Raw genomic sequence first — 23,125 nt, 5'->3', positions numbered from 1 at the left:
AGAGACAGCCTAATAGCATGCCAAATGACAATACCCAGATCAAACTCTTTGATGGATATGAATAAGGCTGGTGTACACAATACTTAACGATGGGAATAAACTAAAACAAGATAAGGATTTTTTTTTTTTGAACTAATCAAGATGCATGATACAGACAAATAAAGTTTAACCTGCTTGCTAAGATGGTTCCCATAAAACACAAAGGTAAGATTCATGCCAAATCTTCATAAAGTTGCCACTTTTTGAAATCATATGGCAGCATGTAACATATATCTAGAGTACAACGTTCACCAATACCACAGTTTTACAGATTCCAACTTCCTGCATTGGAACTAAAACTTTTGCTGTTTTGGCATTTTCCACCGTTAAGGATTGAAAAGATTCATCACTAGGATGATAGAAGGTTGGCATCATATCATCAAGATGATTTATTGGAGTGAAAAATAACGAAGCATGTGTTTCATGAAAAAGAAATACCCTGTGCATGAAACCCTAGCAGATTTCACAAGAATATGTGCCTGTGCGTCAGTTAAAAAAAACAACCAAAAGAAAAAAAAAACAAAAAAAAAAGTTAAACACGCATTTGGTTTTTGATTACCCTGTTTAAGATTAATAGATATATCCACACATGGTGGGGGTGATCAACTTTCATGATTCAAAGCTCCCTAACAAGAGGTTACCTTCTGAACTCATCCCAAATTTAACACATCAACGGATAATTTCCTCCATGATCTGATCCAAAACTCAACGAAAATATCCTCTTCACCAAAGACAAAATAGGGGAGTTCAATGAATAACTAAAACAACAAGAATCCACCTTAAAGATTCAACAAACATATTAGATTTTGGAAAAGAAAAATAACGATACAAATTCAAAGCACCAAGATAATCTCCTACAGAACTGGATCCAGAAGTTAAGAGCTACTTTAGACACCATCCCCAAAGCATGCAGAGGAGTCGTAGATGATGCCACTGTGACTTAAATTCTGCTGAATGAAGATGGAGCGCAGGGAAGGTCGGAGGCGACATGGGTGGAGAATTAACATGACTGTAAGGTATGGATGCTGCAAAGAAAAACGTGGGGACGAAAATTTTATGGCAACATGACACAGTGCCAATGTAATTAATCTTAATCGTGGCTCTGATCATCCCATCGAGATACCTCTAAATGTCTACTGTGTAACATAAACCAAGCAATTCATCGTTTATAAACACTAGATGATGCAGAACAACGGGAAATGATACAATCATATGATCAGAAAGAATGTCCAGTGGACAAATGACATTAGTGGATGAATTAGCTGGGATATCAAGATGCTGACGCTAATCGACCCTGTACAATGCAGTATATAAAACGAAACAGAGAATCCGAACATGAATTGGAAATTTGAAAGAGCATAATATTCAGAAATGAAAATCATATATAGTAATCAATTAAAATGAAACTGAAGCTAGGCAGGTGTTCAAGAATCTGCAAAATCTTAAAGGGATTAAAAAACAGATAGCAAAAGGAGAGAGAAAGAAGAAAAAAAAATGTTGGAATCCTTGCATTCCATTGATATTGCCAGATATAGACCGATACTGCTACAGGCAGATCGGTGCTATATATAAGGCTTTGCAGCTAAAAAATTTCTAATAAAAAAAAGAAAAAAAAGGGGGAGGAGAGAAGGGTTCTTACCCGGTTGATTGAGGCTTCAGATGATTGAAGTCGACTGAAGCGACTGAACTCCTGTAATTCTGCAAATGTTCTGAAGAATAAGAGGAAACCTTCCCTCTCTTCGTATTGTGGAAGCCCTCTTCGTGGTTTCTAAAGGGATTCAGAGGGAGCTTCCTTCTATTCCCTTTTTTTTAGCTCCTTATCTGATGAAGAAGGAGGGGATCTGAGGAAAAGGGAGGATGAGCCGTGAAAGAGGAAGGATTGAGAAGAAGAATGGTGATGGGATGAAAATGGATCGATTGAGAGGAAAGTGGAGTGGTGAAAGACGGATCCCTCTCCTCTCTGCGTGCTCCTCTGTTAAAGAGTGAAAGGAGGATTCCAGAGAGGGAGGTTGTTGGAGATGGATGGTGGAGGGAGACTCCAGGGGAGTTCGTTTGAAGATCAATGGCAGAGGTAGGAGAAGGCGGGTGCGCGGGAAATCGTCGTTCGCCCTTTCCCTCTTTTCCAAAAAGAGGGTTCCTTTTTTTTAAAGTTTTTGTAAAATGGCTCAAGATGAGGTTTTTGGCAAAAAATCTTCAAAACCCACTTTTTTTTCTCGTAGTTTTTTCGATTTTTTTGGTTTTTTGCATTATTTTTCCATTTTTTTGTATATTTGGAATAAAGATCTAAGATTGTACGAGAAAACAAAGATTAAACACTAATTTTTTTGTATTTTTCTGAGAAATATTTACAAAAGTGTTTTTTCGAGAATTTCAGACCATTTCGGGGAAATTTCTTCCGAAGAATGGGTTTGGACCCAGGTTTTGAGAAAATGTTCGAGTTTTGACACTCGAATCGAGAAATACAACGTGATGGATCCAAACGGATGTCGGATGGACTGTCCGAGCTATTTAAAAACTATTTTTGGTATTTTCTGTAATTTTAATTTAATAGTTGGACAATGAGACTCAGATTTGGATCTGGACAATGGATCTGGATCCGAAATCGAGTCAAACATATAAAACGAATTTAATTTCATTTAAACTTTAGAAATGAACTGGAATTTAGATTTTAAAGTGGCTCAATTGCTAAGAAAATGATATCAGGGGCAAAAAGGGAATATTTAAAAGATTTTGAAAAATTTGGGGTGTTCACAGATGCTCCTCTTTGCTATTAAGCCGGTTGAAAGCCGAGCTTTGTGGCAAAGATAACACTCCAAATTTTGAAAATGCCCCATTTAGCAGATCTGAACTGTGTCTGGAAGAATTTATTTGAAAGACATGGTTTTTCTGGTTTAAAACTTTATCCTTGAATGACTTGAGGGAGACGAAATCCTCGGAAATGATATGACTGAATAATAGAGATGAGGAAATCGTGATGGGACTTTGGGTGAAGATCCCGAAATGATGAAAGATAAGAATTTTGATCAAGTCTCATGGGTGAGACAAGATCAGCTTTTCAGAATGACTCATGTTTAGCCCTTAACCTGGATGAGACGAATATATCTCAAAATAACCTGAATGGGGAAAGGAATATATGATGACCTTGATGAGATATTTTTGCGAAAATGCCTTGCGAGATGAAGCTCAAGTAGAATCCTGTCCTAGATGGATATACAAAGCATGGATTCTTCGATGGGAAGAACCATGATGAGACTGGAAGAAAACACCTCGTCGGAACGAGGGAAACCCGTTGGAACGAGATTCAGGTTTAACCAAAACCTGAAAAAGGAAGATACCTCGATGGGCGAGGTTCAGGATTAACCCTTAACCGGAAGGGGACAACCAAAATGGAATCCTAGAGTGAAGAGACCATGATGGGGCCTTCGGAGTTTGGATAAACAAATCCGATTTTCTGCCGTATAAAATGTTGATCAATCTGAATGTGCTTCGTTCTGCTATGCTGGATAGGATTACATGCAATGTTTATTGCGCTTTGATTGTCACATAGAAGAGATGATCGAATAATTGTCTCTCCAAGATCACTCAATAAGTGTCTAATCCATGTAGCTTCTGCCGTGCCTGCAACCATCGACCTGTATTCAGCCTCTGTACTCGATCGTGCCACTTCCTTTTGTTTTCTGCTGCTCCAGGACACTAAATTGTATCCAATATATACACAATATCCAGAGACATAGCGTCTCTCATCTAGATCCCCTGCCCAATCTGCGTCTGTGTAAGTGATGACTTTATGCCCTCTATGCAAGTTATCGTTCTTGCGATAAACAAGTCTGTCTCCTATAGTTCCTTTTAAATAGCGTAGAATGCGCTTCACAGCTTCCATATGACCTTCCGTTGGAGCATGCATAAACTGGGATACCTGATTGACAGCGTAAACTATATCAGGTCTGGTAAATGTCAAGTACTGTAACATCCCTACGAGGCTTCTATATGTTGTAGGGTTGGCACAAAGATGGTCATCTTCAGAGCTCAGCCTTTGATGTAATACACTAGGAGTGCTGACTGGTTTGCAATTCGTCATCCCGGCTCTTTCCAAAAGATCAAGAGTGTATTTTTGTTGCATGAATGCCAATGTGTCTTGTCTGTCGACTTCCACACCAAGAAAATACCTCAACTCCCCTAAATCTTTCATCTTGAAAGTTTTCATTAAAAACTGCTTCACGTCTTTCACATGATTATCTGAACTCCCAGTGATCGCAATGTCATCAACATATATAAGAAGAAGTATAATAATGTTTGTCTTTTGGTAAATAAAGAGCGAGTGATCCAGAGAGCATCTTATAAAACCATAGCTTTGAATTTGCATAGATAAACTTTCAAACCAAGAATGGGACGCCTGTTTCAACCCATATAGGGATTTCCTTAGTTTGCACACTCAGGCAGTAGGATCCTTCTCGGCATAACCAGGAGGTTGCTCCATATACACTTCCTCCTTTAAAGTTCCATGCAAGAATGCATTTTTAACATACATCTGGCTAAGCCTCCATCCTCGGTCGACTCCTAGGGATATGATGACACGAATTGTACCCATTTTGACTACCGGACTGAAAGTTTCATCGTAGTCTTCACCATATTGTTGTGTGAATCCCCGAGCAACAAGTCACGCCTTATATCTGTCAATACTTCATTCGGGCTTATACTTTGTTTTATAAACCCATTTATACATTGTTTTATAAACCCATTTTGAGCCAACTACATTCTTTCCTTTTGGCCGAGGTACTATTTCTCAAGTCTTGGCACTCATGAAGTGCTTTCATTTCTTCATTCATAGCTTCAGTCCAATGACGAGATTGAAGAGCTTGATTAAAACAAGTGGGTTCATCCTATTTTGTGAGCTGAGACATAAACAACTGAAAATCAAGGGAAGAGGTCTCATAACTCACCCATCGTTGAATAGGATGCCTAATACATGATGGCCTTTGAGCCAGATCATTGGCGTTCCACATTCCTCGGCTCTGTATTTTTGTCTCGTCTAGTGTATATTTGTCCAGAGAAGCGTTCTACTGGGGTTGGCTCAACTGAAGATGATTCGACATGTATCTGTGAGTCATTCAACTGCCTACTCAAGCTGAAGGAAGGATAATTTGCCTGACATGTTTCTCCTGTATTAGCGAAAAGATCTGCGCTCATCCATGGATCATATACCTCTACTTCTCGAGGTGGCAACTTTTCAGATTCATTGACCTGAAAATTTTGTTCATCAAAAACAACATTTCAGGAGGTCCTAATATGTTTGGTAGTAGGGTCATAGCATCGATAGCCTTTGTATTCATCCGCATACCCAACAAATCTACACTTAACGACCTTGTCCTGAAACTTATTTCGCAGAGATGAATCAATATGTACATAACATACACAACAAAAAACACACAGCTCATCATAAGAGGGATGTTGCCCAAATTAAATATAATAGGGAGATTTCCGATCCAGAAGTGCCATAGGAAGACGATTTATGATATGAACAGATGTGTGAAAAACTTCTGTCTAGAGACTAACAGGCACATTACTATCATGTAACATGCTCATCGCACTCTCGACAATATGCTTGTATTTCCTCTCCGCAACCCCATTTTGTTGAGGGGTATGAGGGCAAGAAACCTGTCGACTTATTTTTTTATCCCGAAGAAAAGCAAGAAACTCGTTCGATGAATACTCTCCTCCACCGTCACATTGTAAATGCACAATATCACAAGAAAACTTTGTTTTGACCATCGAATGGAATTCCCGAAATATTTGGAAAACTTCATGCTTATATTTCAAGAAATATATCTAAGTATAACGGGAATAAGAATCAATAAAGATAACATAGTAACGGCTGCCAGAAGGAAAAGTAATAGGTGCAGGTCCCCAAACATCAGAACAAATAATCTCAAATGGATTTGAGGCCCTTTTATTAATAATATGAAACAGAAGAACATGGCTTTTGCAGAGTTCGCATGAATAACATTTAGTATTATTATCAAAAAATGAATATAAACTAGACTCTGGAAGAATACCATTAAATACAAGATTTTCAACGAAACCCCGACTACAATGTCCCAAACGACTATGCCAAATATCTGGCTTATTACAATGAGATGAATTAAAAACTTCCAATGAAGGGAAAAACAAGGACTCTGAAGGCGAAGACACTGAAGAATGCTTGGACGACTTCAACTGGAGGACTGAGACTGATGGCGAAGACACTGAAGGAATCTCCTTGAAGACGTACATGTTTCCTTGTCGCCCCCCTTAACAAACGTCTCCTTCGTTCGTAGATCCTTAATATAAATAGAAGAGAGAGTAAATTCGACGGAAGAATTTATATCGTCAACAAGTTTAGCTACAGAAACAATGTTCTTTTTAATATTAGGAGCAAGAAGGACATTGGACAAGTGAGGACTTTGACATAGGGATATGTGCACTACCAGTATGACTAATGGAGTGATAAGTTTCATCTCTCGTAACTATACTACCTTTTTCAAAATAAGGCAATAAGTGAGATAACTTACCCGCATTACCCGTAACATGGGTGGCAGCACCGGAATCAACATACCACTCGCCTTGTTCATTTTGCTTGATCGTCATTTGTGACAATACTGATAACAAAAGTTGTTGCACATCTGTAGATGACGCTTTCGTGTCCATAGTAATAGCTGACTTATTTTCAATTTTGTTTATTTTTCCTCTATTCTGTAGATTAAACCAATAATCATGTTCTCTTTTGTTACATAAGAAACAAGTGGGCACTCTCCTTTGATTCCTTGTATTAAAAGCACCTGAAATGTTAGGTGTAGGCAAGATACCACGTCTTCTCCGCCCAAAACGTCCGTGGCCTCTGCCTCCTTGATGCCCTCCATTCTCTCGTCCAAAACCTACAGAAGTGTCCATGGCCAAAACTGAATGAGAACGAGTTGATTCATTTCCTTCTGCCCTTTGCTTCATAATCATCTCATGTTGGAGAAGTTTCGCTTGAAGATCGTCAAAGGTGGGCAAGTTAGGAAGGCATGACATTGCTGTGGTAAACATGTCAAAATCAGGACCCAATCCATTGAGGAGTTGTTGAACTTTATCTTTATCTGCAATAACACTTCCAATAATCGCCAATTGGTCAGTAATACTCTTTAAGCGGCCTATGTATTCCATAACTGTCATGGAGCCTTTCTTCAAACTTTGGAACTCATTTTTTAAGTACATAACTCAAGCTTTTGATATCTGAGAGTATGTCTGAGACAACTTACTCCACAGATCCGCCGCAGTACAATCATCTGAAAGAGTAACCAACACTTCTTGAGAGAGTGTTGACGTAATATAAGCAACCAAAGATTGATCCGGCTTCCTCCAAGTTGTATACTCTGGATTTTTAATAGAAATGGTAATTGTGTCACCCTTCTCATCCTTGGTTTCTTGCAAAAATAAGCCGTGGTGGTATAAGAACTAAAGCATCCAGATGTTCATCGAGATCCGGACTCCGTATAAAAGGAAGTATTTGCCTCTTCCTGGTCAAAAAATTGGAATGAGTAAGTTTTTCTTTAATGAGTTGACTCAAGAAATTTTCAGAGGGACCGGATGGCGAGGAGTAATCCATATCAATGGAACAAGGAAATATTGCAAACAAGACGAATGAAAAGAAACAAACAGATTTGAGATTACTTAATCAATTAGTAGAACTTCAATAAGGCATGTACCTGTGCTACCAATATGGTGAAAAGAAACCCCTTTTTTTTTGTAGATTCAGAATCAAGATTGTAAACTGTTATATTCTGCCTATAGGCGTTGCACAAAGAACACTAAAATAACAATAAAAGTAAAACTTCTGGAATAAAAAAGGGAGATTGCAATCAAAGATGAATCAAACCGGCTGCAATCAGAGAGGAACACTTAAAAGTGATGGCTGCAATCAGAGAGGTGTTTTATTAGAAGTGATGACTGCAGTCGTTGATATCGAGGAAAGAAAGACAAACGTTAATGGTGAGATGGCTGCAGTCGTTGATATCGAAGAAAAATGACAGACGTTAATGGTGTAATAGCTGCAACAATCGTTAATGGTGGAGAAGACAGACAAACGATGATGATATTAAGCACTATGAAGTGTGAGGATGAACGAGAATCAAAAGGAACGAGTAACAGAAGTTAAAAAAAGGGAAAGACGGAGAATAAAAGAAGAGATGTAAAACCTGGTTCTTTGAGAATCAGAAAAAGAACGAGTAGCAGGAGTTAAAAAGGGGAAAGATGGAGAATAAAAGAAGGGATGTAAAACCTGGTTCTTAAGATCTCGATGAATAGGCCTCTGATAGGATTCCGCAACCACGAGCTCTGATTCCATATGAGATTTCGTGTGTATGTGGTTCAGCTTTCACAGGAGACAAGAAAAGGGAGAGAGAGAGAGAGGGAGATGCACAATGGCTGGGGCGGCGCACACACACTCGACCTCCAAGCCCTAAGCCTTATAATAAAGAGTAGATATACAATGAGACAATGTTACAGGAGTATTACAAGAATGCCATTAATGAAACAATATATGCATGTGTTTTATTTAACGTGCGTATGGATTTGGATCCAGATCCATACACATACTATATTTTAACACATGCTTGATGAGAAGCTTAGCCTTGTACATAGCTTGGTAGTTTTCATAGATACTACTAGTTATGTCGTCTCATTTTAAAAGTTTTGATACTCTTATGCTTGTGATTACTAGTTCCCATTGTTTGGTGGATCTGTATTTAAAAGTGCTATATTCTTTTACTTCTGTGTCACTTAATTGCTGTCACAAGGATACTCCAATTTAGTCCCACGTCGTGTACCCATGTATTATACTACTGCTAATGGAAAACTACGCAAAAATGTTGTCCCCTATCCTTTTAGGCATGGCCATGTAAACTAGGTTAATTGGTTAGTCTAATGCTTGATATTCTACCTTTGTTGTTGATATTTTTTAGAAAGTGAAACATAGCATTTTTAACCTTTTTTTAATGTGCGAATGCAGATTCACATATGGTTGAGCACCATATCATATCATGCTTATGCGGTTATCACATTTGAGAGCAAATTTGATGTGAGTATGAATATTTTTAAGTATTACTTCCTGTTGCATATTATGTAGAAGCCCGAGTAATCTGTAGGACTTTGACATGTTAAATAAATATGGCTATTAACGATTGCAATCTTCACCATGAAACAAGCCTAGTAGCTTTTAAATGTTTTCACTGGATTCATCATGGTTGCCAGTAAAGTTGGTATTCATTCACATTGTTCCTTGGACTTGAATATTGTGATTCTAATTTTCAGCTTTTCAATTTTGCTTTTTTGGAAAAGGCTGGTTTTATTCGCAGCGTGCTTTATATGACCACAAAACCAAGCTTAGTATGACAGTAAGACTTTGGTTTATTGACCTTTGTGTCTTTTGGTTGATATATGTAAACCTCTGTTAAAGGGCAGCAAAGGGATCACAGATATTGAGCAAGTTCTGCAGGTATTCAATGCTTGATATTGTGGTGTCTTTTAGTCCAATGAATAATCTCCCGTTTCTGTTTTTAATCTTAGTTCTGTTACAGAATATATTTGGTGAGTCTCTGCTTTTGAAAAGGGATGTTTTTGCGCAAACTTTCCCTAGTGAATGTCACTATATCAGGTATTTGATCCTTCCCTTACTTGTTCAGCCTCCCTTTCAAATTGTTGTTAACATAGTTTTTTGATATTCCTTTTAGGGACGTCATCTCAAATGGAGAGGTTGTAAAGAGGTATTCGGCCGAAATATGTACTCTCGCTAGTGGCCATTCTGGGTCCGCAGCTTCTTCTGAAGAGGTGCCATTGAGTTTCTTCTGCACATACATGCTGTTAAATTTGACATATCTGTTCTGTTCGTGATGTTTAAAAAGCATTCTGAGCTTGAGCTTGACCTCACAACTTGCAACCATGCTTGCGGTCTGGAGTTGAATCATATAGTTTATTCTTGAAAGGGAGATCATTGTCTTAACCGCATGCTTGCAACTGAATGTGAAATAAGAATAGGTCAATTATCCGGTGGATAAAAAAATTGCTGGAGGCCCAAGACTGGGCCATTTCCTCCCATCAACTGTTATGTGCCATATGGACTTAGATTTGAGTTATTTTCCAGGATTGGACTTCTTAGTATGAACCTATATGACAAATGCCAGCCCTACTTGATGTCCATTTGAAGTTTTGCATGTCAGCCCACCCACCCCTGTGCAGAGAGAGAGAGAGAGACTAGCCAGGTCGGGCGAGCTTGGCCTGTGTCTATTTTTGGCTGAGCTCAAGCTCAGTTGATCCCAACTAGGTCACGGAAAGGTGGCCATAGGTTGTGCCACAAGGTGGCTCGCAAGCTGCTCAGGTTGATGCCAATCGTTATTATGTGCCAGCATCATGGAACTTTTTTAATAGTTTTATATATAAAGCACACTAAAAAGCATTTGTGCATTTCCAAAGTCTAGCTGATAAATGTGCCTTTTTTCTATAAAATTACCATAGTATTCATGATGTTGACAACTAAACATTAGATAACTTTATCATTTTTAAATTGTGGGGTCACTGGGGTGTATAAATTTATGGTCATTTTATCAACATCCATGAAAGGCCTTGGAAGTCTCTCTCTCTCTCCATTGGTATTTGGGTATTTTTGTAATTTTGTATATGAATCATGTTAAGAAAAATGTTTCTTTCCAAACAACAACAACAACAACAACTACGCCTTCATCCCAAAACAATTGGGGTCGGCGATATGAACCAAAAAGGAAAATCATTATGGGTCTTCCACATGAATCCTTCTCCTCCAATCATTTCTATCCAATGCCATGTCCTTGGTGAGGTTCAAAGCATTCATATCCTTTCCTATCACCTCCATCCATGTCTTCCTAGGCCTACCCCGACCTCTTTTAACTAATATATTTTCCCATTTCTCCATCCTTCTAACTGGAGCATCATTAGGCCTTTGCCGAATATGTCCAAACCACCGTAAACGATTCTCTCTCATCTTATTTTCAATGGGTGCAACGCCTACCTTCTTACGTATCTCCTCGTTCCGAATCTTATCTTTTATTGTATTTCCACACATCCATCTCAGCATACGCATCTCAGCTACACTCATTTTTTGAATATGATATCTCTTGGCAGCCTAACATTCCGTACCATATAGTAAAGCAGGCCTAATAGTCGTCCTATAAAACTTTCTCTTCAACCGCAATTGCATTCTACGATCGCACAACACTCCAGTTGCACTTTTCCATTTCATCCACCCAACCTTTATCCTATGATTTACATCTCCATCAATTTCTCCATACTTTTGAATGATAGATCCCAAATATTTGAAACAATCATTTACCGGTATTTCTTGCTCACCAAGCTTCACTACACTCTCATCATTACTTCGTTGCTTACTAAACCGACATTCCATGTATTCTGTCTTACTCTTACTCAACTTAAAACCTCTTGCTTCCAATGTCTGTCTCCATAATTCTAACTTAGCATTAACCCCAGCTCTAGACTCATCAATCAAAACAATATCATCAACAAACAACATACACCACGGCACATTTTCTTGAATTGATCTCGTAAGCTCATCCATCACTATAGCAAATAGGAAAGGGCTTAAAGCAGATCCTTGATGTAACCCAACCGTTATAGGAAAATTGGTTGTCACCCCTCTCCAAGTGCGGACATTGGTTACTATTCCTTCATACATATCTTTAATTATTTTAATGTACTTGAGAGAAACACCTTTCTTCATCATTGTCCACCAGAGAACGTCCCTAGTTTCTCTATCGTATGCCTTCTCTAAATCAATAAAAACCATATGCAAATCTTTATTCCTCTCTCTATTTCTCTCGATAAGTTGTCTAAGAAGATGTATAGCTTCCATAGAACTAATAAATGTATGCAAATCAATAAAAATGTTTCTTTCCAAAATATAACTAATAAATGTGTTGTTTAAATTTGGGGTGAACTTGTTGACATCTATGAAGGCGGTTGAAGTTTACAACTTCCACACAAACAAACACACAGAGACATGCACTTGCACACCCACAAAAGATACACTAAAGCATATATAGGCACTAGGCAGTTTGTAGCATCCATATTGTATATCAGACACCAAGCTTAGCAGCCAAAACTCAAATCGTTGGTGATTCCTAGGCCCCCCCTAGGTTCTAGGAATCTTTTAGGTGCCTCCTAACTAGGTTTCCTCGGCATCTAGGCGTTCTTTGGTGTTAGGTCAGCAACCTACATTGCCTAGGTGTCTAGGCATAGTTTTGACTACTAAGACCAACTTCAACAAGAACGTGAAAACTGTCTTTTTTAATTGAACAAATCATTGCCCTTATTCCTAATAAAAACCTTATCCTTAACAACAGCCCTTTTATACAATGAAATGCCAAAACTTCCCCTCATTCGGTGACACCCTTTTAATTATTTGAAACTACGGCCATCCCTTTAAGTTGTACCAAAAAATTCTTTTGAGTTGACAATTTGGTCTGATTTTTTATTCTTCTTCACTATTGCTGCTAATCCACCACCAATGTATGTAGTAAGTTCTGTTTGCTTGAAATGTTTAACCAATTTCTCCTAATAAATATGGGACCAGTTTTGCATATGGATGCTTGCTGACCTGTGCATGTACCTGGTATTGTTACAAGCTCCCATGACTGATAGTAGCTGGTGTCATCTACATAGAAGCTGGCTGTTTTGAAGAATAGGATTCCATTTTATGGCTTTTAGCTTCTATTGTGACTGATATCATGTAATGGCAGGATCAAGTTGTTTGCCTACAACTGAACAATCCGCTGGTTGGCCAACTATATAATCGTCTGGTACCTCTTCTGCTTCTCTTAGTTGAGGGTAATGTAACAAACGCTAGTTGCTTGTGGCTGTTAGATTATTATGTTGATGGTATCAAACTTTCTCAGTTAAGAGAGTATATCAGTTTGAACCATTGTTCATGTTTCAGCAAGCAGCCCTGTAGATACAACTGATCCAAGATGGGAGATTTATCTTGCTGTCAAAAAGAAGATCGACCAATCAGGGGATGTTCACTGTATGCTGCTTGGATTTGCTACAGTCTATCACTTTTATCACTACCCAGACAGTAGTCGACTGCGGATTGGCCAGGTTTAGTTTTTGTGCTTGTAGTGGAAATATTGTTGTGGTCATTGAAGCCGTAATGCAGAATATGTTGTTAGATGCATAATGCAGTAAATTGACCGGATAAGACTCCATTTGATGCTCTTGCTGGTTTTCATTTTCAATGGAATGAAACTCAAGAAATCAATTTTTACAGATATTGGTCATGCCTCCTTACCAAGGAAAAGGTCATGGACGTCAGCTTCTGGAGACTTTGAATGGGATTGCAGTGTCTTCACAAGACATATATGATGTCACAATAGAAGAGCCATCTGAGTACCTGCAAGAGATCCGTGATTGCATTGACACAGTGCGCATGTTATCATTTGAACCAATTAAACTAGCCATATCCTCTGTTTCCTTGAAACTGAAGCAGGGAAATTTGACAAAGAAAGACCATAGGGTTCATTTTCGCCCATCCGCAAGCACTGTTGAGGAAGTAAGAAAAGGGCTTAAAATCAACAAGAAGCAGTTTACCCGATGCTGGGATATTCTAGTGTACATGAATTTTGATCCTGAGGATTCTTGCTGCATGGAGAACTTCAAGGCATGTCTCTCCAACCGTTTAAGTTCAGAAGTTTTTGAGAAGGATTCATATATTGGAGCTAAGCGCATAATTGACATCCCCAATGAGTATGGCAATGAGAAGACATTTGTCATGTTTCGCTCGAGAAGCACTGGGGAAGCGAGCACATTGAGCATTGATGTGGCTAACAGTAAGGTGGGTCAGGAAGAACAGCTGAAGCAGCTGGTTGATGAGAGAATGAAAGAGATTGTAAAGGTTGCTGATAGAGTAGCTGCCCATTGTAAGACACTTGGAATTCAACCTTTCCAGTAGTTCCTTGTGATTCTGGGTGTCAGAGTCTGGCCATGCTTCGGTATGTAGGGTTCTGAGGATAGGAATTGGGAAGACTTGGGAGTTTGATCTTTTTTTTTTTTAACTCTATTTTTTCGGGAGGTTTACCTTGTCTCTATGTTGACATGGTTTATGACAATAGCTTGAAATTTGATTTGTTTCAAAATGATGGTATTTATTTACACACAATTTTCAGGCTTAGCATTCTCTTCATCAGTAAAGTTCCTCTTGGTTGCCGCTCTGCATTTCCTAGAGCTTGCCTGCTTATCCGCCCAAAACTAGAGCATAGGGTGTGGATCCCATGGGTATTCTAATAGTAATGCTACTATAAGCCCATAAGTTCTCAAGCATCCCATGGGTGTTCGAGGCCAGTTTACATTTCACTTAAAATCCGACCTTTCTGCAAAAAATGGGGTGTTTTGTGAACCTTGCACTCGCAACACAAACATGGCACCTGCTTTTCTCATGTAAAGTGGGTGCCAAAATCACGGAGCCCATTTCTGTGGTAAGCTTTCGTTTGTGTGCGTGTGTTGGGAGGGTAGGGGGAGGAGTGGGGGAGGGTCTGGTTTTTGTTTACTGTGGAAGCTAGTTATGTGCAGTGCCTGCTTCCGTGTTATACAAACACAACTTGTTTAAAGCTTTGGCCTGACCTCACTTGACTTTCATAGGGCTTGATTTTGTCCAAGATCCTCTTTTCTTTAAATCCCCTCCTTTTGTTAATCCTCTCACAATGATCCGTTGGTTAATTTCCACCCGAATTGGTTACAAAGGAGTCCAAGTCTGGATCCAATGTAGCAGAATTAAAATATGGATTCCAAATTTGTATGCTAATACTGACTTCGGCAAGAGATTGTGGAAAACAATGTTAAAATATAGTTCTAGGCAAAAGCTTGTTGAGGAAAATCTCTTGATAAATTAAATTGTTTTTGTTCTTTGAGAAAATATTGGAATATATATAAATATATAAGATACATATATAGTAAAGAAAACATAAACAAATAAATTATACTAAAAATATTATTTTTATCACATCAATATCAGGGTTAAAATGTGATATTTTCAAAATAAATAATATATTAAAAATATTATTTTAAGGGCTAACACGTAAAGACCCCAACTCATATCCCTTAAAAATGCAGATTTTTTTTAATAAAATCAAATGCAGAAATATTTTCAAAGACCCAGGGCCTTTACAGTTTAACTAACAATTGGATAAACAACCAACCACAGGGGATGTTACATTTATCATCCACACCATAGCAAACCAAAATTTTATTAATTAAGAAATAGTAGTCTCAAGACAATTGCATAAAAAGAATCAAAGTGCATGACCAATTAAATGTAAAGAAAGAGTAAAGAAAAACAGAGTTACGTTGTCCATCTGTGAAACTTCCTAGCAAATATGTGGTACTTGTAGCTCTCCCAAAAGCGAGTCACTTCACTAATCCTATGTGACTGCAAAAACTACAAAAGTAGGGGTGTTAAAAATTTGAGGAATTCTGCGTACAAATTCCTCTAATGAAAGAAATGAACATAACAAATATAGATAAGAATTCATGCAATAACTTAGAGGTAAACAATCATGACAAATTCATAATTTGATTAAGTATTTATGTAATAGAGATAATTAATAAGCATGAGAGAACATTTAATAAATAACATGGATCACAACTTAAGCAATAAAATCATTTAACATGCATTAGGGAACAACATTATGCATTCACTAACATATAACAGTTAAGAAAACAAGTATACATGCATGATCTAATGTATAACACGAATATGCATGACTTTAGTGCAATGTATGAGTAAATTATTATCTCTTATTAGATATTTATTTTCATGTGCATGTCCCTATTAAATTCATACAATTAAAATTTCTCTTTTTTTATTACCGTTGCCCGCGGATACACCAAACAGGTAAAATCTCTGAGGTCAAGTTAGGTTCTCAGGGTAGCTTAGCAAAAAAATTGTATTTTATTACTGGGTTTCAAACTTAGCCTTCGATCGAAACAACCTTCAAAACATTAGACCACTCATCTAATGGGGAGAACACCAAGGACCACCCATCTACAATTGTCACTTTTCTTGGTAGACCAAAACAATAATTGTGTTTACACACCACCCCCAGGCAAAGTGATTGACTCTCACTAAAATCGTGGTCAGGAGAAGAATCAAAATATCAGGTTTAGGGGCAAGAACAATACACAAAGTTTTTTTATCCTTTCAGTTTTTTTAAAACTGCAACTCCAAGAGTTTCATACTCTCAATGAGACATTTTAGAAAGTACAATACACTAAATTTTTTTTATATTATTATTAATAGTTGTTTTATTAATTTGCAATTTAGGATGTTGTTATCATTACAAAATTTTACTTCTACAAGTCAAACTGACCTTTAAATTTTTTTTTTAAATAACTCACATCCATTTTAAAATGCGAGAAAATTTTGAAGAATGGGACTCGCCTGTCGGTACGAGGTTCAATCCTTCTTGGCACCATAACCAAAGGTAATCAAACCAAGGATCAATCATGTGCTTTGCTATACTCTTCTATCTAAATCGATGTTTTATTCCTAAATGCATAAAGAATCAGGATGTGCGATAAATTTCAGAAAATGCATATTGAAAACATGATGTTTGTTTAGAATAATTGAAAAATACTTGGAAGAAGGAGATACTTTGAAAATCATGAATTGCATTTGAGAAATATTTCTAAAGAAAAGGAAAATCAATTTCTGAAGAAACATTGGAGATTTTTGAGAAAATTGATTTTTCTGAGATTTGAACTCTTGAATTGATAAAAAGGATGGGCGTGTAACCCTGTGAAAACCATTCATGATGCAATCTAACCTAGATGATGTATGAATGCAATTTGAAAAAATATTTCTTAAATAATTTGAGAAAAATCTTTGATAAAAGAATTTTTTTGCCTTATAGAACTTAGATAAAATAAACCTAGCACATATTCCTCACTATGACTACGAATATGCATTGAATATAGTTCATTTGATTCTAAAAAGAGAAAATACTTAAAAAAGTTTGGAAAATATGTTATGATTTCTCAAAATACCTAAGAGTGTAGGCCATTTGTGGCTTAGAAAAAGATGATAAATCTGGGTTTTGTTCGTATTTTGACTATGACTACAAATACGAAACCCATAGAGTTTATCAACTCCTTGGAAGCTAGTGCACATGCCATTCGTGTAGACCATGGTGAGTTCGAATATTCATGAATCATCATTCATCACACATTGACATTTATATAAAAATAAACTATATGCAATGCAACCTAACCTAAGCAGAAAATTAAATTCTTATTCTAATTCTTTTATAATTTACATCAATAATAAATTAAAATAAAGAATAAAGGAAAATGAAGAAAATACAGTCTTGAATGTTCCTACAAAACTAGCAAACTTGTTAGTGAAGATATGTCGACTTTTCTGGATTTATCTAGCAATATCTAGAAATTGCTGGATTTATCCGGATATAAGCCTTTTCCCATATTTTCTTGAGATAAACATAATAAAAGATGATATAAAATTTAATAAATAATAAAGATAAATAACTTTAAAATTCATAATTTTGGAAAAAGTGATCAAAATTCCCTTAAAAACAAGACTATGACTTTGAAATCAGGGTTTTCAGAAAAGATTTTTGTAAAACTTTTAATTTAAGGATCAAAAAGATTCAAATCAACACCAAATCTGGTATAAAGCACCCTAGCATGATTATAAATATGATCAAACCCTAAAAATATAAACTTTTTCTAAAAAATCAAATTATCATGAAAATAACAATTTTTGCCCGTATTTCAGTTGAATCGGGACTCCGCGGGCATCCTGTTTTTGTGATTTAACTAAATAACCTAGCAAATAAATTCAAAATCTGTAAAAATTAACATGGATACTTTTAATAACCCTAAAGTTAAAATATAATTGAAAAATAAAAATTTTGACATTATTTTGATATGAAAATTAAATACAAAACATGAAATACATAATTTTGCCCGCGGACACGTCCCTATCACAGTGTCAGACCTAAATCAGGTATCAAACCACCATAGAAATTTATAAAACTTTTTAGAGAGATACTAGACAGATAAACAAAAAAATTTCTTTTTATAGATCAGAAAAATCATGTTCAGTTAGGGAGATAACATTTTGACAATATATGCTTGATTCCAGCTTATATGTAACGAGTTAAAATAAATACATCTGGTTTCAGGTATTGGGAAATATATCAAACTGTGTTAAAAAATTAAACACACTCATGAAGATACTCTTTTTAACGGATCATCGATCAGATCTTTGGTGAGGGAAATACGATCTACACAAGTCGATCTAAGGTTTAAACAATGCATAACGGGCTCTATAAAACCAATTCTGATTTCTGACAGAGAAAAAATAGCAAACAAATATATAAAAATCTGGAAATTTTGCAGAGTATAGTAGACATGATAACAAACACATTGCAACTTACAAATTGTCGATCGGATCTCCGATGAGGGAGATATCATTTTGACAAGCCGCTCCTGATTCCACGTAATGTTTTCACGGTTCAAAAAGCATGGTTTGGTTTCTGATTTTTTTAACAGGGTTACAAAACCCAAAGTAATTCGATTTGTTTATAGAAAATCACTGACAAATGCATGGATCAACCCTAAAAAATTATATTTTTTGACAGAAAAGCGAACATAAAATAACGTGGTTCCCGTGTACCCGGGATCGAGATGCACAATTTATCGTTAAAGCATTAATAACTTAATCTAAACATGAAAAATAATAAAGAAAAAACAACAAATAACCTAATGAATTTAGATTTGATGCTTAAATGAATAAAACTGATATCAAAATAATGAAATAATAAAAAAAATCAAGAAAAAGCATGTTGAAATTTGATTTAGCTTCTAAAAGAGGGATTCGTCCCATTAAACAAGTGAATCTCTTCTTTTGTTTCACATAAATATAAAGAATGATAGTCTAAACGATTTAACGGATTAGAAAAGTGAAAATCAACCTCACACAACATTAGATCACTTCCTTGAATTGATTTCATGGTTCTTGAATGAAAGCAATGCTTGAATCTCTTCCAAGGGGCGACAAAGGTGAAACTACCAAATAGAATAATAAAACTAAAAAAATTTGAAAAGAGTTGGAAGTTTTACCTTGAGGCTGCTGCAACAATCGAGGAACTTGAGAGAGGGATTGTTGTAGGAGAGAGAAGGAGCAAGAAAGAGGAGAGAGAGAGAGAGCATGGGTCGACCTCGCCTGGGAAGCCTCTCTCTCTATATTTTCTATATATTTTTTCAAGTATTAATTAGAAGAGTTCTAGTTTGTTTAAAATTTCCTTAATTAAGTTAATTAAGGGAGGGGGGGACAATTTTGGTTTGACTTTTCAACTCTCCTAATTATACTTAATTGAGTCCTAATTGTTTAAAACAAATCTCAAATGTGGCGGCAGCCCCTGTGGGCCCACATTTGGTTTATAAAACCCTACATTTTAAAAGTTTAAAAACCTAAGTTAAAATCTAAAGTGAAAATGGAGTTTTAAAATCAAATATTTGACTCTTATAAACTCCTAACCTAATTAGAACACTGACTAATCCAAAGCTAAATCCTAACTCTTTCAAATGTGGTAACACCCAAAGTGGGCCCCACTTGTTTTTCAGAAAACAATTTTAGAACTTTGAGAATAAAGGGGTTAAGAACAATTTTTTTCATAAACTTCAAAAGGGAAACTAACTAATATATATATATAATTGTATTTTTTTGGAATATGAAGGTTGTAAATTGAAATAAAAATTAAAAATTAAGGTTTTACACCCCTGCAGAGTGGGCCCCTCTTGAAGAAAGTTGAAACTGATTTGAAAATCAAGTTTTTGAAATAAAGGGTTTTAAAAAGAGAATTTTTAAAAGAAAGTTTAATAATAAAATTGAGGTTCTAAATCAACCAGAGTCCTAAATGGATTGAAACTCTTCCAGATGCGGCACTAACTGTGTGGGCCCCACATCAGGGTTTTAAAAAAGTTAAAATATTGATTGAAAAGGGCTTTGAAACAGAGTTGAAATCACCAGATGAGAATCAAAAGTTTTAAAAATAGAGTCATAAACTAACTGAAACTCTGGAAAATATTTGTGAATTTTTAAAACTCTTAAATTTGGGTTTTTGAAAGACAAACGAAGAGATTTTGAAAGATCTTCTTAAAGATTAGTGAAAATGAATAAAATACTAGACCAAGGTCAGAGTCCTAATCGACTGAGACTGTAGGATAGAGTCCCAAAATTTTGAAACTCTTGGAACTGAATTTGTTTTTGGAAAATAAGTAGAATAAAAATAAAAAGGTAAAATTAGTGTAGAGTTCTCGACCGATCAAAATTCTGGGGTAGAGTCCTAAAATTTTGAAACTCTACAATAAAGTCCTGAAATTTGAAATTTGATTGTTTGAAAGATAAATAAAGAAGTTTTTGAAAGATTTTCTAAAAAAAATGAAGTCAGGGTTAGAATTCTGATCCAACTGAAACTCTAGAACAAAGTCCTGATATGACTGAAACTCTAAAGTTTTTACAGATTTTGAAAGATTTTCATGAAAATATGTAAAAATGACAATGAAAGATAGAGTCCTGATTAGACTGAAACTCTGAAATAGAGTCCTAGTCCAACTGAAACTCTAGAATTTTAACCAAAATGAAAGATTTTGACAGGTTTTGTTGAAAACAAGTAAAAATAGAGATGAAAGACAAAGTCATAGTCCGACTGAAACTCTTTGATAGAGTCTTAGTTCGACCGAAACTCTAAGATTTTAGCTCTTTTGAAAGTCAGGTGAGAAGGTTTTTGAAAACAAGTAAAAAACTTGAATAAAGGATGAAATCGAGATAGAGTCCTAATCTCACTAAAACTCTGTGACAGAGTCCTGATCCGACTAAAAGTCTAAAATTTTGGGCCAAAATAAAAGATTTTGAAAGTTTTTCTTAAAAATAGATAAAAATAAAAATACGAGATACAGTCCTAGTCTGACTGAAACTCTGTGATAGAGTCTTATTCTGACTGAAACTTTGGGATTTTGGTCAAAATGAAATAAATTGATGAGGGATGGGACTACCTCTGATTTAAAACCAAAATGGAATTTTGAAAATGTCCAAAATGTAAAAAGACAGTGTCCTGATTCAATTTAAGAAATTTGGATGAAAGAAGGGATCCAGAAGCGACAACACCAAGATGGGTCTCATATGAGAATTAAGATCAATTAAAATTTGAGTTTAAAATGAATCTAGATCGCTTTCTAAAGAAAATATTTTGAAATAAAGATCCCACGGGTTGGCAAATGGCAGAATGTTGATTCAAAACCTAAGTATTTGAAATTGATTTTGAAAAAAACTTTTAAAATCGATTCTGGATATGAAGATTTAAAAAAACCAGAGTGCTGGATCTCAAAAATGCCATGCAATGCAACGATATACAATGTTATGAACTGATTGCAAAAGGCAAACTCTGGATAAGGGATTTGAAGTCCCGGACCCCTGGCAGAGATAAAGATTTAAACATTTTTGTTCGAAAGCAAAAATTGATGATTGAATATGATCCAAAATAGAGATTGAATCTTGATTGCAAGATGAAATTTTGGATTTTGATGTAAAACTTGGGCTACGAATAGCCCTAGTTTAGATGTCAAACAATTGGTCTTCTGAAGACTTCAGAAAGTGGGTCCCAGTGGTAGGAGGCAGGTGCTTGTGAATGACAGTGAAAATTTGGGGTGTTTACAGATGCCCTCTTTGTTACTAAGACGGTCGAAAGCCGAGCTTAGTGGCAAAGAAAAACACACCAAATTTGGGCTATAAAATCCCTCAGTTAGAAGAATCTGACTAGGTGTGAAAGAACTAGCTCTAGTGATAATGGTAGATATGAAATGGAGAATGAAAAAGAAAATTCATCTCATCGGAATGAGGCTTAGGCTTAGCCTTTAACCTTGATGAGATGAAAAATACTTTATGGAAGAACGAGGTTCATGCTTGACCCTTGACCTGAACGAGGAAAATAGATAAAAAAAGAAAATTCACCTCATCAAAATGAGGCTCAGGCTTAGCCCTTAACCTGAATGGGACCAAAAATACCTAATGGAAGAACGAGGTTCATGCTTGACCCTTAACGTGAAGGAGAAAATAGAATGGAGAAGAAAATTCACCTCATCGAAATGAGGTTCAGACTTGACCCTTGACCTGAACGAGGAAAATAGAACGGAGAAGAAAATTCATTTCATTAAAATGAGGCTCAGGCTTGACCCTTAACCTGGATAGGACAAAAAATACCTCATGGAAGAACGAGGTTCAGGCTTAACCCTTGACCTAAACGAGAAACAAAATTTTTAAAAGGAGAAACTATTATAGAACGTTTAGATTTTGCACAATAAATTTGAGAGGGGTTTGCAAAAGGATGAAAATGGGGATCCCTAAAGCTTGAAAAGAGTGATCTTAGGTATCTCATTACTGGGACTGAATGACTTTTAAAACAAAACAATTCAGGTTTAACCCTTACCCTGAACAAGAAAAATGAAACGGAATCCTCGAAAGAAGAAACCATGATGGAACCTTCAGATTTTGCATAATAAATCCAAGAGGGGTTTGCAAAAAGAAGAAAACGAGGTTCCTTAAAGCTTGAAAAGGGAGCGTCTCATTGCTGAGACAATGATTTTTAAAACAATAACCTTTTGCAAAAACAATTCAGGTTTAACCCTTATCCTGAACGGGAAACTGTCTATGGTGGGACAGTGGGGAACACAGGGAAGTGTACGAATCTGAGAGCCCAGACGCTCAGATCAAAACAATAAGGAAAGGATCTTGAAAACTCCTATTATCAAGTCCTAAAGAGGGATAATAATAACGCTAGGATATAACAAAATGGACATCAAGCTCTCACTTCATGTCGGAATAACTCAAAAATATTGTCAATAAGATAAAAATTGTAGTTGATTTAAGATAATTGAAATGTAAACACATTTGTTTAAAAGATATTCCCTCTTCTACCAAGATTATTACCTCCAACTGGGCTAACTTCGTAGAATC

The 23,125-nt window shown here is 36.2% G+C and overlaps 1 protein-coding gene across 2 annotated transcripts in view; it reads left to right on the top strand.

Moving 5' to 3' along the window:
• HAG2 (histone acetyltransferase of the GNAT family 2) overlaps positions 1-14,225 on the top strand; it is a 68,528-nt gene extending 54,303 nt beyond the window's left edge. Inside the window, exons 4-10 of one of the 2 annotated variants that reach the window (XM_089982945.1) lie at positions 9,065-9,133; positions 9,512-9,550; positions 9,633-9,709; positions 9,786-9,882; positions 12,840-12,927; positions 13,037-13,197; positions 13,367-14,225. In XM_089982945.1, coding sequence (XP_089839071.1) covers positions 9,065-9,133; positions 9,512-9,550; positions 9,633-9,709; positions 9,786-9,882; positions 12,840-12,927; positions 13,037-13,197; positions 13,367-14,047 — 1,212 coding nt within the window. In that variant the 3' untranslated portion in view covers positions 14,048-14,225. The remainder of the gene's footprint in view (positions 1-9,064; positions 9,134-9,511; positions 9,551-9,632; positions 9,710-9,785; positions 9,883-12,839; positions 12,928-13,036; positions 13,198-13,366) is intronic. The other variant, XM_089982946.1, reaches the window with a different exon arrangement.
• Positions 14,226-23,125: the final 8,900 nt, after the last annotated feature.

The sequence above is a fragment of the Nuphar pumila genome, chromosome 12, assembly GCF_984573655.1.
Source record: "Nuphar pumila chromosome 12, dmNupPumi1.hap1.1, whole genome shotgun sequence".
Lineage (NCBI taxonomy): Eukaryota > Viridiplantae > Streptophyta > Magnoliopsida > Nymphaeales > Nymphaeaceae > Nuphar > Nuphar pumila.
The sequence above is the reverse complement of the archived record's forward strand: the minus strand, read 5'-3'. Positions and strand labels throughout refer to the sequence as shown.